This window comes from Carcharodon carcharias, chromosome 5, assembly GCF_017639515.1.
Source record: "Carcharodon carcharias isolate sCarCar2 chromosome 5, sCarCar2.pri, whole genome shotgun sequence".
NCBI classification, from domain to species: Eukaryota; Metazoa; Chordata; class Chondrichthyes; order Lamniformes; family Lamnidae; genus Carcharodon; species Carcharodon carcharias.
In genome coordinates this window covers 172,009,101-172,021,554 of record NC_054471.1, presented here as the reverse complement: position 1 = coordinate 172,021,554, position 12,454 = coordinate 172,009,101, and the positions used below count along the sequence as shown (strand labels likewise).

General features: G+C 42.0%; 1 protein-coding gene across 5 annotated transcripts in view; it reads right to left on the bottom strand.

Moving 5' to 3' along the window:
* The window catches only part of LOC121278461 (V-type proton ATPase subunit C 1-A-like), a 107,021-nt gene that overhangs the window by 40,505 nt on the left and 54,062 nt on the right, over positions 1-12,454 (bottom strand). For 4 of the 5 annotated variants that reach the window (XM_041188914.1, XM_041188911.1, XM_041188913.1 and 1 more), the window contains exons 9-10: positions 7,988-8,080; positions 1,418-1,511 (exon numbers count right to left, since the gene is read on the bottom strand). In XM_041188914.1, coding sequence (XP_041044848.1) covers positions 1,418-1,511; positions 7,988-8,080 — 187 coding nt within the window. The remainder of the gene's footprint in view (positions 1-1,417; positions 1,512-7,987; positions 8,081-12,454) is intronic. The other variant, XM_041188915.1, reaches the window with a different exon arrangement.

Sequence of the window (12,454 nt, the reverse complement as noted above, 5' to 3'; positions counted from 1 at the left end):
ATTGTGGTAGCATCCTACAAGATCCAGCATTGATAAAGATTTCAGAATTTGCATGCATTAGGGATCTCAAGGTTTGCAAACATTAGGACAAAAGGGTCTCCAGATATGGGAATTGCGGGGAGGATATTTCCAAGATTTGGAGGCACTGGGGAGTTCTAAGAAATTGGAACACGGCAGGGGGTATGGGCAGCTGGATTTTGGGAGCTTTGTGAGTGATATCTTGGGGCATGGTAGTGGTAGGAAGGGGTTCTCACGCTCCAGAAGCATTGTGGAATTGGCTTTTAAGTTTGAGAACATTTGGAGAAATTGGCCTGCATTCTGAAATCAATGAGAGTGGTTTCCTCAGAATGGGTATGGGGACGTAATCTAAAAGTGCAAGGAATTTAGGGAGTAGGGTCCCAGAATCCACAAGGACTTGAGGGAAGGAGTTTGGGCCATTGCAGAGACAAAGTCCAGCAGTATTAAAGGCAGCACTAAAATCCATGCTGTTGTTGGAGGGGGGGGGGGTGCGGGGAAGAACCCAATAGAATAGGCCTGATTTGCCCTCGTCTTTTTTGGGGCTTCAGCAGAAGTATATTTCAAAAACGTAAAAAAAAATACTTTTTATTTCTCTGTCTGGTGGACTATCAGCAAGATGTTTGACTACAGATTGTTCTTTGGTGATTGTATTTATATATTTTGGTGGTCGGATGGGCAAATGGCTCTCAAATTCTGCAAGAATTCTTCCAATTTCGTGCCATAACTTCACTGGGAGATCATTGGAACTTCCAAGGAAATTGCATTTATGACTGAAAATGCCTGTGTTGCATTCTAATACTTGTCTAGTACATGCATGAGTGTATCCCTTTGCCTTCAAATTTGGAAGATCCATATTGTGGGTCTTAATAACAACAAAAAATTCATGGAACAAGAGAAGTTATTTGACCAAACAATCCTATTCCTTTCACAAACCAATCAAAATTTCTAATCTATCGTAGAGTTGAAAGTTAACTGCCAAAGAAACAGAAATATTATTCCATATTGCACATAACAAACTTATCCTGAATCTGAAGGACATCTAGAATCCAAATTGATCCATATTTCAGTTCAGACCTGGTTTGAGCTTGACACCATCTCTATGTATTCTATGCTAATCTGCCTCTGTGGGATACAGTAGATGCCTTTGATATACAGAATAACGGGAATCATATTGGTTTTGCTTAGAATTTGGTGAAATTATCTTTAAATTAGCACATAATGTTTTAAGAATCATAACGTACCATTGCACCAATTGTTTTCTTCAGCTGTGTAACTGTATATACTACATAGTATTTTAAATAATAAAATCTTTCTGAACCCACTAAAAGCATGTTATAAATAAATTAGCTGCTTATCTATTTTCAAGTTACAAAAAATCTGACAGGACTACAGTACTCACATACTGTTGTTTCTTATCTGCACTCAGTCGTGTCATTTCCTCCTTCTCGGCATGCAATTCCTCTTCACTGTAGCTAAATTCACGCACTATAAATCTAGCAGAGAACAATTTTTTAAGAACTCTGTTGCTGTTTGTATTTGAATGCATTTAATAATTGTGAAAGGAACAGGGAGTAGATCTGCATTTCCACCACCTGAGCAACAATCTGGCAGAGTGGGTTGTCCTCCCATTATAGAATCCAGCCAGATTCCCATGCCATTTCACTGAAAACACTGGAATGAAAATGAAGCAGATGATATAAAATAGTAGTTCTCAAACTAGGGTCAATAGACACTTTTCATGGGGCCTGTAAAATAATGTGAAATTGCTTACTGAGCAGGACCAGTCGTACAGATGGGTGACTGGGGTCAGGGCTTGGATCTCATCTTGCCAGCAGGTAGCCACTCTGGACTGCCTGCCACTGCTTAAAACATTGAGCTTTTTAGTTAAAAGCTCCATGCAGAGTGATATGACATAAGATAATGGTGTCTGCAGCCTCTTGCAGACACACAAAACTGTCTAACTAGTCTCAAACCATCCTTCAGCCATTTTCTCAGCGATCTATTGAGCCACTGCTTTACCGGGCTGAGTACTATGTGTTTTGGGGGACCACATTCTGCAATTCTATCCATTTTTCCCTGAAGAACACAAAATGTTGGCCATTATATAGAATGATTTACGTGTATCATTTTTAAACATCACACAGGATAGGCAGACTCTGAGGTAAGAAGAAGGCACTTCCATCTCACTGATATCTATAAGTAAATACCTTTTCTCTTAAAACATTATTTTACGTGCCCCTGTTGGTGAGGGTTGGGGGGGGTGGTGCATATAAAATAGGGCAGGTGCCCACCACACCACACCACCTCCTGCCCACTCCCGAGCTCACCCCTATACTATAGGGTGGGGAGGGCTGGGCAGGTGTAGAAATCAGCAGCCCACCAGCCGTATTTAAATAAATAATCATGGGTCAACTTGGCTTGTTATCTAGCCAATTGACCCTGGTAATACACTGCCCACATCATAAAACATTTGACATGGGCAGTCAAGTGGAAGTGGGCAGCCCAAATTTTTAAACAAACTCCTCAAAGAACGGGAAGGAAGGCATGGTTGTAGTAATTATGGTTTTGTTAAATGTTGGATTGTACCTTTGAGAATAGTCCTGTGATGTAAGATCACATGATTTGCGTAAATCAATGTGTTAGCAGCGCGGGCTACCTCCTCAGTCAGTGTAGGGATAGACCTAAACCGAATGTTTCCACTTAGAAAATTGTCTGCAGATCGACTCTATTACAAATAGGTGACTAGGACACACTGCAACAAACTGGCGATGAGGATAAATCAGCATAAATCAAGTTATATCGGAATCGGTACTGTTTCTCGACCAGCGACTGTGACTATCAACATCCATTTAAAATAACAGAACATATATTCACCCAAAATGCCACAATTTGGTGGAATTAACCCCTATGAGCCTGTCACAGACAATTAGTCTCAGTATATAGAACGCCCAGTTTTCTTCCTTCAAGCGAACTAAATCATGAGGGAAGACTAGGCGGGTGATCCTCTTGAGTATTTGTGGGAGCAAAGCCTACAGTTTGATTTGAAGTTTGACGGCACCCAGTGCCTCATATTCGAAGAATTTCGGAGAATTGGTGGACCTCGTGAAGGGACATTTTCAACCCAAGTCCTCAGTCACGATGCAGAGGTTCCAGTTCAATTCACGAAATAGAGCCCAGAGTGAGACAATTGCTAGCTATGTGGTGAACCTGAAGCAACTAATGGAATTCAGTGAGACCCTGAAAAACATGCTCAGAGATCATTCAGTGTGTAGTGTGAAGGAAGACACTATTCAGCGAAGATTGCTGGCTGAAGTAAATCTGAATTTTAAGGTGTTAGAAATAGCGCTGGCCATGGAAAATGCTGTAAAAGATTCACAAGCAATACAAAGGGAGCAAAATGGCACAGTACTCCAAATCAGGCAGGAACAGTCAGCCGAAAGTAAATCGAAAAAGCGAGACTCCGCCACGAAGCTAACCAAAAAATAAGAAGAAATAATTTAGCAGCTAAATCAAAGAACAACTTCAATCAATATGGAAACAATCAGTCTTTTCGCAATTGGCAGTTTAAAAAAGTAGAATGTTACTTTTGTCACAGAAGTGGACATATAATGAGACAGTGCAAAGAGAGATTTAAACAGGCTTGCAAACAATAGAAGAAGGCCAATGAAATCTACAGTGTAGAAGAGCCTGAAACAACAAATCCTGACATTTATTCATTGTTTAACATGAAAGTTGGGAAGGTAAAGCCAATATTTGTTACAGTACAAGTGAATGGTAAACCAGTAAAAATGGAAGTAGACACATGAGTTTTCACTACTATAACTGGTGAACACACTTTCAGATATTTAAATAATGGTGAACATCAATTAAATTTGGAACAGACATCTGCCAAGTTGAAAACATAACTTTTATTTGAATTTCTTCACCTGTGTATCAGCAGAGTAACTGTCCATTATAGAAACCAATCGGCACAGCTACCCATGATGCTATTGAGAGGCAGAGGACTAAACCTCCTAGGGCGAAACTGGTTAAGGGAAATCAACCTTGATTGGCCAGTGAGATTTCAAAAGGAAGCTGGAAGAATTCATGTCTTGAAAAAGGAACAAGGCAAAGTATGACAGAAAGAGCCTGGAGAGTCCAAGGACTGCAACAAGGTGAAAAAGGAGTGTGTAAGGACACAGCAACCTGAAAAAATGCAGTCTGTCTCAAACAAAAACATGGAAGAGCAGCAGAAGAAACTCAAGGAGACCCTGCTGAATGACAGAGTTCAAGATGAAGTGTGTAACCTTCGCAAGGAAAAGGAAAACCTGCTGAAAGACCTTCACACGCTACAAGATTCCCTCAGGTCAAAGTTTGTGCCTCTGGAACAGTACAAAGAAAAACAGAAAAAATTTAGCACCTCCCTAAACAAACTGAAGAACCAGTTGGCAGAGAAAGCACATCAATGTTCAAGTTTCCAGAAGGCAGCCAAGAAATACAAAAAAGAGACAGAAGAACTGAAGAATCAGCTGAATGAAGCCAAAGAGGCTTTGAAAACAAAAGTCAGAGAGCTTTCTAAGAGGCAAGCAGATAATGAAATCTTGGGAGACTCAGCTACTGAACTAAGACAAGTTAAGATTTCACCTGAGAGAAATTTGGCCGACAGCGAAGTCAAAATGAAGGATGAGACTAAACTTTGGTAGAAAGAAAAAGACAAAAAGGAATAAGGTTTCGAAAAGACAATAAAATAGTGGCTGGTAGCACCTATAAACACTCGAAGGAGGCAATAAACAAATTATCGAACTGTGCCTTCCTTGATGTTATTCCAGTCCCTTACAATGGTTTGCTGGATGATGCTGAAGATAAAGTCAAAGAGGTACAAGTTACTTCCAAGGCCTTATCTGGAAAGAATTCTAGATGCTGTAGACAAATATGAAGAAGTTAACAGGGGATTCATTGGAGACCAAGCTTGCACGCTTTCTTTTTCACTACAGAACAACCCCCCCACACGACAACAGAAGCAACACCTGCAGAATTGTTGATGAGACACTGTCTTAGAACAACACTGAGTCTAATATTTCCAAACTTGGAGGGGAAGGTGGAGAAAGAGTCAAGGAAACCAAAAAGATGTGCATGATTTCCAGAGTAGTGGGAGGCAATTTTACTGTTGGAGAAGCTGTATATGTAAAGAATTTCAGTAGAGGACCAAAGTGATTACTGGGTAAAGTAAGTTCAGTGACCAGACCATTATCATTCCATATGGAATGGAAGTTCAGATCACCCGAAAGCATATGGACCATTTAAGAAAAAGAGAGATACCCACAAGATATGGTTCCACCTGTAACCATTGCTGAACAAGTGTTTCCTGTTGAAGATGCTCAGCCAAGGACTGACATGTCTGTCTCTATCAGAGTGGAAGACACTGAACTGCAAGTGCCCACCAAGGTACCCGATGTTCATGCAGTTCCAGAGAATGTGGTTCCTGAAAAAGAATCTGAAGTCATGGAGATGATTCCACATGAATCAGGAAAATACCTGAAAGACTGAACTTGTAAATTTCATGACCTATGTAAATATTATAATGTCATGAGATAAATATACTTGTAAATACAATATGTACAGCAAAGTTGAACGGGGAGGAAAGTAGTAATTATGGTTTTGTTAATGTTGGACTATACCTTTAAGGATAGTCCTGTAATGTAAGATCACATGATCTGTGTAATCCAATGTGTTATAGCGTGGGCTACCTCCTCAGTCAGTGTAGAGATAGAGATGGAGTTGAAAGCACATGTGTAGTTGCTGCTGACTGTAAATAATCCTTATGTTTCCACTTACAAAGTTGTCTGCAGATCAACTCTATTACAAATAGGCGCCAAGGCCACTTTACAACAGTAGTTCTATTTTTGGGGGCTGCCCTTTACTGATGGCGGGGAGGCCCCCCTAAAATAGAACCCACCCTTTCTTCCAACCGGCCTGCTGTCTTAAACCCACCACCCCCACCCCCTGCTCCCTTGCCTAACTTGCCCAAACCCTCCCTGCCCAAGATCCCATTTCCAGGGATCCCTGGGCTGCCTTCTGCTTCCCCATTGCAGTCTCGATTGTGCCCACTAATGCACTGTTGGTGCTGCTGGGACTGATGGAGCTTCTGGCCAATCGGATTGGCCGACATCTCCTCAGTAAGGGACTTCCTCCCCACTAAGGGGTGGAAGTCCCACAGGCTGCCCATTTAGCCCACCCACAGTGCTTTATGGCTGTGGGATGGGCTGGCATGGAGCTCCACACCGACTTTGCTTTTTTTGTGGGGGGGATGGGGAGCTCCCCTGTGATATTCTGCCCTCTTTATATACAGCATTTTCATTTTAAGAATACTATATATCATGGATATGAAGACTTCCTGCCTAGCGGTGGTAGAAATACAATCAGCCCAATTTAGGAGTCACTTGATTGCACTAATTGTAGTTGTGCAGGTCCATCCACCGTGTCTGCGCCCCAGCCAAGTAAAAGGAGGTGGCTGCACAGTAGGACATGGAGGTTGCATTATAGATGAAAATTTTTAAATGTTTCCAGCATAAACCAGCAAAGTGGCTGTATTCCCAACTCACAGCCTTGCCATTGAACGTAGAATTCCTGGAGACGAATGTTTCTGATCTCCATGAGCCTCATGAGGTCTCAGTCGCTTCCCTGATGCTGATGACAGCTACAGTGCTTCCCTGACACTCCTGCTGCTGAAACTTCACCAGTGCTCCCACTGGTCACACAGTGAGATCTGCTAGCCTCCCCTACAGTTGGCTGCGCTGTCTGCAAGCTCCGCCTCTGCAGCCCGTCCACCTTCCCTAATTGGGCAGCGAATGCAGAGAAAACCTTCAAATTGCCGGCTTCCTGTAAAATGCAGCCAGTAGGTGAACTCTGATGCCAAGTGAGGTTGGGAACCAGAAATGGTCCTGAAGTTGGGTTCCCAACGATCCTGGCAAAATTCATTTCAATATTTCCTTTCCAAGTCTCATAGATGTAGGTCTGAACCTACATCACCTCAGCATATCTACCCTAGACAGATGACCTGAGACAAAGGTTTAAATGGTTCCATGAAGGCACCTAGTAAATGAACATTTATTAAAAAAAGAAATGGGGGAAAATTATACACCGCCATTGAAGAATATTAGGTTAATGTTGCTTGCACATGGGTGCCTCTTTGTTTAAAGGAAAACATGCACATCATTTTGCTTGCTGTAAAGTTAGCTTAAAAAATGTCAATTGGCAGCTTTTATATTAGATGTTGTTCAACGGCAAAACCTAAATATGAAAGATCCTTCTTCCACACTGTTCACCTGCCAATGCTCAAAGTACAGTATCAAGGCAGTTTACACCACAGGAAATTGATCATCGTTTTTTCTGTCTTACCAGAGCTCTACAATTAATTTTGATATTCCTGATCCATTCCTTTGTTGATTGTGTCTCTGGCACCATGTCTATTCTAGTTAATTACTGCCGTTGCCAGACTGCAAATTAAAGCATTAATTCCAATTCTCCTTTTTAATGCATCTTGTTGAAACAAATAACTGAAACAACAACTGTAATCTTTTCTTGCGCTATTTCCTTACTTGTGGCACATTTCCATACAGGACATACACAGTGGAGAACTGTCTGAGCTGATGTTTTTTTTTGTCTTACGCGACATGCAAGGAGTTTGAAATCACAGCTTACTTGGTGTCTGAATGTACTTGTTTCTGAATACGAAAAATAAATTGCTGCTCGTTTTTTAGCATGTACATTACCAGTACCTGGTAAATGCATTGTACTAATTGCTGAGGCATCGGATGAGTCAAAAAATTCTTATTGAATAAACTGAATGGCTTTATCGAAGTGAAAATCAATCCAGCAGTATTTTCAATCACAAATTTGTAATTCAGTCATTTATTCCAACTTGAAGTACTAAAGGAAGAAGAATAAAATTATGATTGATAGAACTATTTAAAATACTTTCAAAACTCACTTGTTTTCTCTGGCTCTGATTTTGAATTCATCCACAGTTTTTTTGAAGAGAGTTACTGTAAAGAGGGCTCCCTCTGTGTCTTCTATGATCATTCTGTGGATCAGAAAGGTTCATGATTTTAATTTAGAGAAACTTCCAGGTAAAGTTTCAGAAGATAGTTTATTTAAAAGAATACACACATAATTGAGAGTTTGCCAGTGCTGAGGGAAAATCCACTACCACTTATAACCCACATTTTACCCTGGTAAGTCAAATTGCAACATTGATATTTTTAAATACCTTTAGGTAGATTTAAGCACTGCAGCACCTATTGATCTTAGTTGCCAGTGAAGCGTAATGTCATTCTATTGTGCATAGATACATTTTGGGAGGTGTGGCTATATTTATTTTCAGGATATTCATCACAATACCTGACCAGAGAGAAACTGCAATGAAAACAGGGCCTGAATTTTTTGCTCATCGGGCACGCACAATGGGTGGGCCTGGCAGTGGACGGGAAATGGGCCCCTGATCGCAATCGGCCCCCAACCATGATTTCACGTTGGCTGGCCAATTAACGGCCAGCCAGAGTGAAACGCTTAACTGAGAAAGGCTCAGCACTACCGGTGGGGGCAGGAAGAGGGCAGGCGCCGCCATCACCATGAGTGCTGGTGAGCGCTTCCAGCAAACTCTCTGAAGGCAGACAGCAGCCTCAGGGAGCTGCAGACCTCCACAGAATAAACAAAACAACAAAAATGCTGTAAAATATGTCCATGTAGCACAATCAAGCACCTGAAAGCATACCTCATAAAAAAAACATTCTCCAGATATCTCTTTATTTCCCCACAGAGATTTCGTCCCGCCTTGGATCGAGGCTTGAGCAAAAATGTAAAGGCTGCCAATTGGCCTGTCCGCTAACTGTAAAAGTGGACGGGCCATGAAAAATCACTTTCAAGTGCCTCTTTAATGGGCTTAATTGCCCGCTTAATTGTCGACAGGCACGCTTATGCCCATTGAGGAGGCACTTGAAAGCGATTTTTCATGGCCAGTCTACTTTCACAGTAGACGGACGGGCCAATCGGCAGCCTTTACATTTTAGCTCAAACCTCGATCCAGGGCGGGACAAAACCTCTGTGAGGAATTAAAATTAAAAAAAGATATCTGGGGATTTTTTTTATGAGGTATTCTTTCAGGTGCTTGATTGTGCTGCTTGGGCATATTTTGCAGCATTTTTGTTGTTTCCTTTATTCTGTGAAGGTCTGCAGCTCCTTGAGGCTGCTGTCTGCCCTCAGGGAGCTCACTGGAAGCGCTCACCAGCACCCGAGGTGACATCGGCGCCCACCCTCTTCCCACCCCCACCGGTAATGCTGAGCCTTTCTCAACGCTCGTTTCACACTGGCTGGCCTTTAATTGGCCAGCCAACATGGAATCATGGCTGAGGGCCAATCGCAGTCGGGGGCCCGTTTCCTGTCCGCTTGTCCACTCCCAGGCCCGCTGACAGTATGCGCCCAGCAAGCGGAAAATTCAAGGAGGCTGCAAAATTAAACATATTAAGTATTTTTTTAAACCAAATTAAACACTTTTTTCTACTTCCTACTGCTATTCTGTGTATTTTACCTACTATGATTTTTAAAGCTGGCCAGAACTTTACAGCCCCGTCGTAGCATGTCTCCCTCCGGCAGATGCAGCGAGCCATTTAAATCTTCATTCGGTCCAGAGAGGGAACAGTATAGCTCTCTGGAAGCATCCTCCAGACAGGGGGCTAGCACTCCAGGCCAACTTTGAGGCCCTCCCCACTTGCCTAGCTTCAACTGCAGCTGCAGGCCTCCCTGTGAAGGGTCTTCCTCTCCACAATGGTGGTCATGTTGTTAAAGGATTATTTTATTTTAAAGTCAAGAAAGTTAAAGAGAAGGCACCTCCATCTTGGGTTCCCTCTTTCTCACTGACCTGGAAAGGCCAACTTCTGCTCCTTCAGTGCTGGAGGCCTCCTATTGGCCTTAACTGGACAGTGAGCCCACTCCCTGGCCATTAGTTGGTTAATTTGTGGATAATCACAGCCAAGTGACTGTTACCCACACAGTGCAGGTCTATGACATACATTTGACTCTGACATGGGGTCCTGAAACCCACAGGGCAAATCCTGCCCCTGTTGTCTGTAAACTGAGTGAACAGGGCAAGCAACTGTGTTTCTCCTTAATCAATCAGAATAAAGGACTGGGAAATAAACAGCAAAGGACAGAAGTGTAAAATAGAGTGTGTAAATCCAATGTTAAATCAGGTACAAAAAGAAAAATAGAGAGAAAGAAAGATTGAATTAAAAGAGAGACCGAAAAGTTAATAAAAGTGCTAAATTTGACATTTCTAAAATTTACAACACAATGGGTGAAGAAATGTGATTCCGCATTTGTAGTAGTAAATTTCAGTGCCAGAGAGGTAATTGGCAGTAATTAACTACTATCAAGTCATTAAAAGGATGCCTACGCTTGTGTTAGCATGACTTAGCATTCTGTGATGTGTTTATTTCATACCTATCATGCAAATACAGCAGCTTCGTGCCGTTCAGTTCATTTCAATGATGAGGCAAACAGTGAAGTAATTTTTTCATGAAGTTAATGTAGGACCAGCCCAACTCTAACAGCAACTTTTGGATACTGGCATTTCAATTTACATCTACTTTTCACTCGAGATTGCTGAACCATTTACCCATTAACAACGGCAAGCACCATTCGCCTCACTGTTGTTTCAACAGCAAAACTTGGTCTTTTATTTTGAGGAAATGAAGCTACTGATTTTTGGAATATTAATTAAAGGTTGACTTTAACATTGGATTCACTAAAAGAGTAAAACAAATCAAAAGGTTGCACTCCGAATTATAATTCTCAGAATTGTTCTGTTGGTGCATACAAAGCATTGCACATATGTCCAACTTAATACGTCCATGCAGAACACTGCACTTATGTGCAACTTAGCTGGAATTTTCCATTCATTAATAATGCATGAAAGGAAAATTCCACGACTCAGTACCTAACAGTGCTAAAGTGCACATTATAATGCAGCTATCAAAGTTAATTATTCCTACTATGTGGTACTCTCAGCATGCATAAAAAAGACACATTTTGTGATACACTAGAAGGAAAAGTGTTCTTTGATTATATTTGTTCACAAACTGTTATATTTTTTAATAAAATTAAATGATAAACCAATTCTTCATGATAGGAAGATAAATGGGAAGTAGCATTAAATGCCATTTACAGCTCAGGCCAAAATTTTTCTTTCAATAATCTTCAATTGATTACCATCAATGGAAAACCTGTTTACCTATCCTGCTGACAATTCTTCACTCTAGCAATAACTAGCAGACTAAAATATATACGTGACTGCTGGGCGGTGTGCTGGCAATACTTAGATCAGAAATTAAGGACAATATTTTCCCCCATCGTGGGGGCTGTGCGGGAGCGGGCACGGGCAGGCGGGTTCCCAATCGACGCCCCCAATTGGGGGCATGCTGCCATTTTACGTGGGTGGGCCAATTAAGGCCCACCCAGCGTTACGTCTGCCAGGAAGTGCTATGCGCTCCCTGTGCAGGCGGGGGGAGGTGGGGGGGATTCCCTGATCCCGGAATGTGCTCTTTCACGCATGCTCACAAAAGAGCACACAGATCTCCCTGAGGCAAAGTGCTGCCTCAGGGAGATCAGCTCAGGTTTGAAACATTAAATAAAGATGAGAAAAGAAACTACTGACATGTCCCCTCATGTGCCACTGTCACATGAGCTGGGACATGTCAATTTCTTTTATTTAGAGATTTCATACAAATTTTAATAACCTCATGAAACCTCATCCAGCCAGTGGATGAGGTTTCATGTTTTTTCAGAAGCCCACCTGGGCTCCTGGCCTGCCCGCCAACCTTGAGGTTGGACGGGCAGGTCCATTAATCACTTTAATTACTTTTTTAGTGGCCATAATAAGCCTTTGACAGTTCAGCAGGCAAAAAGCCAGTTCGGAAGATACAGCCCTAAATCACAATTAAGGAGAGGGACAAATGCTTAACCAATGGTTAGTAATAGCTGGGTTTCAATTTAAACACAATGTATTCCTTTTGCTTTGCCTTCTTCTCTGAATGTTGTTTGAACATAAGACTAGACACTGGGTGGAATTTTCCCATCCCACCCGCGGTGGGTTTCGTGGCAGGCAGGAGCAGAGAATCCAGCGGGAGGCAAAAAATCAGAAACCTGCCTTCGTAAAAGCAGGTCTCAATTCTCCCGATGATGTTTTCATGGTGGGTTGGTTATCCCACCAACTAGTGGCGCGATTTCCATTTGCATTCATTAACATGTCATTAAAACAGCTGCTCGCTGGAATCTCACTACGCCTTCTGATCTTCTGTCACGCCAGCAGGAAATTGTGTCGGCGTCAAATGCATTTGAAAAGGGGTGGCATGCAGAAGTCAGGCTTCAGTTCACTGGTAACTTCGAGGTGAGTGGCACATAC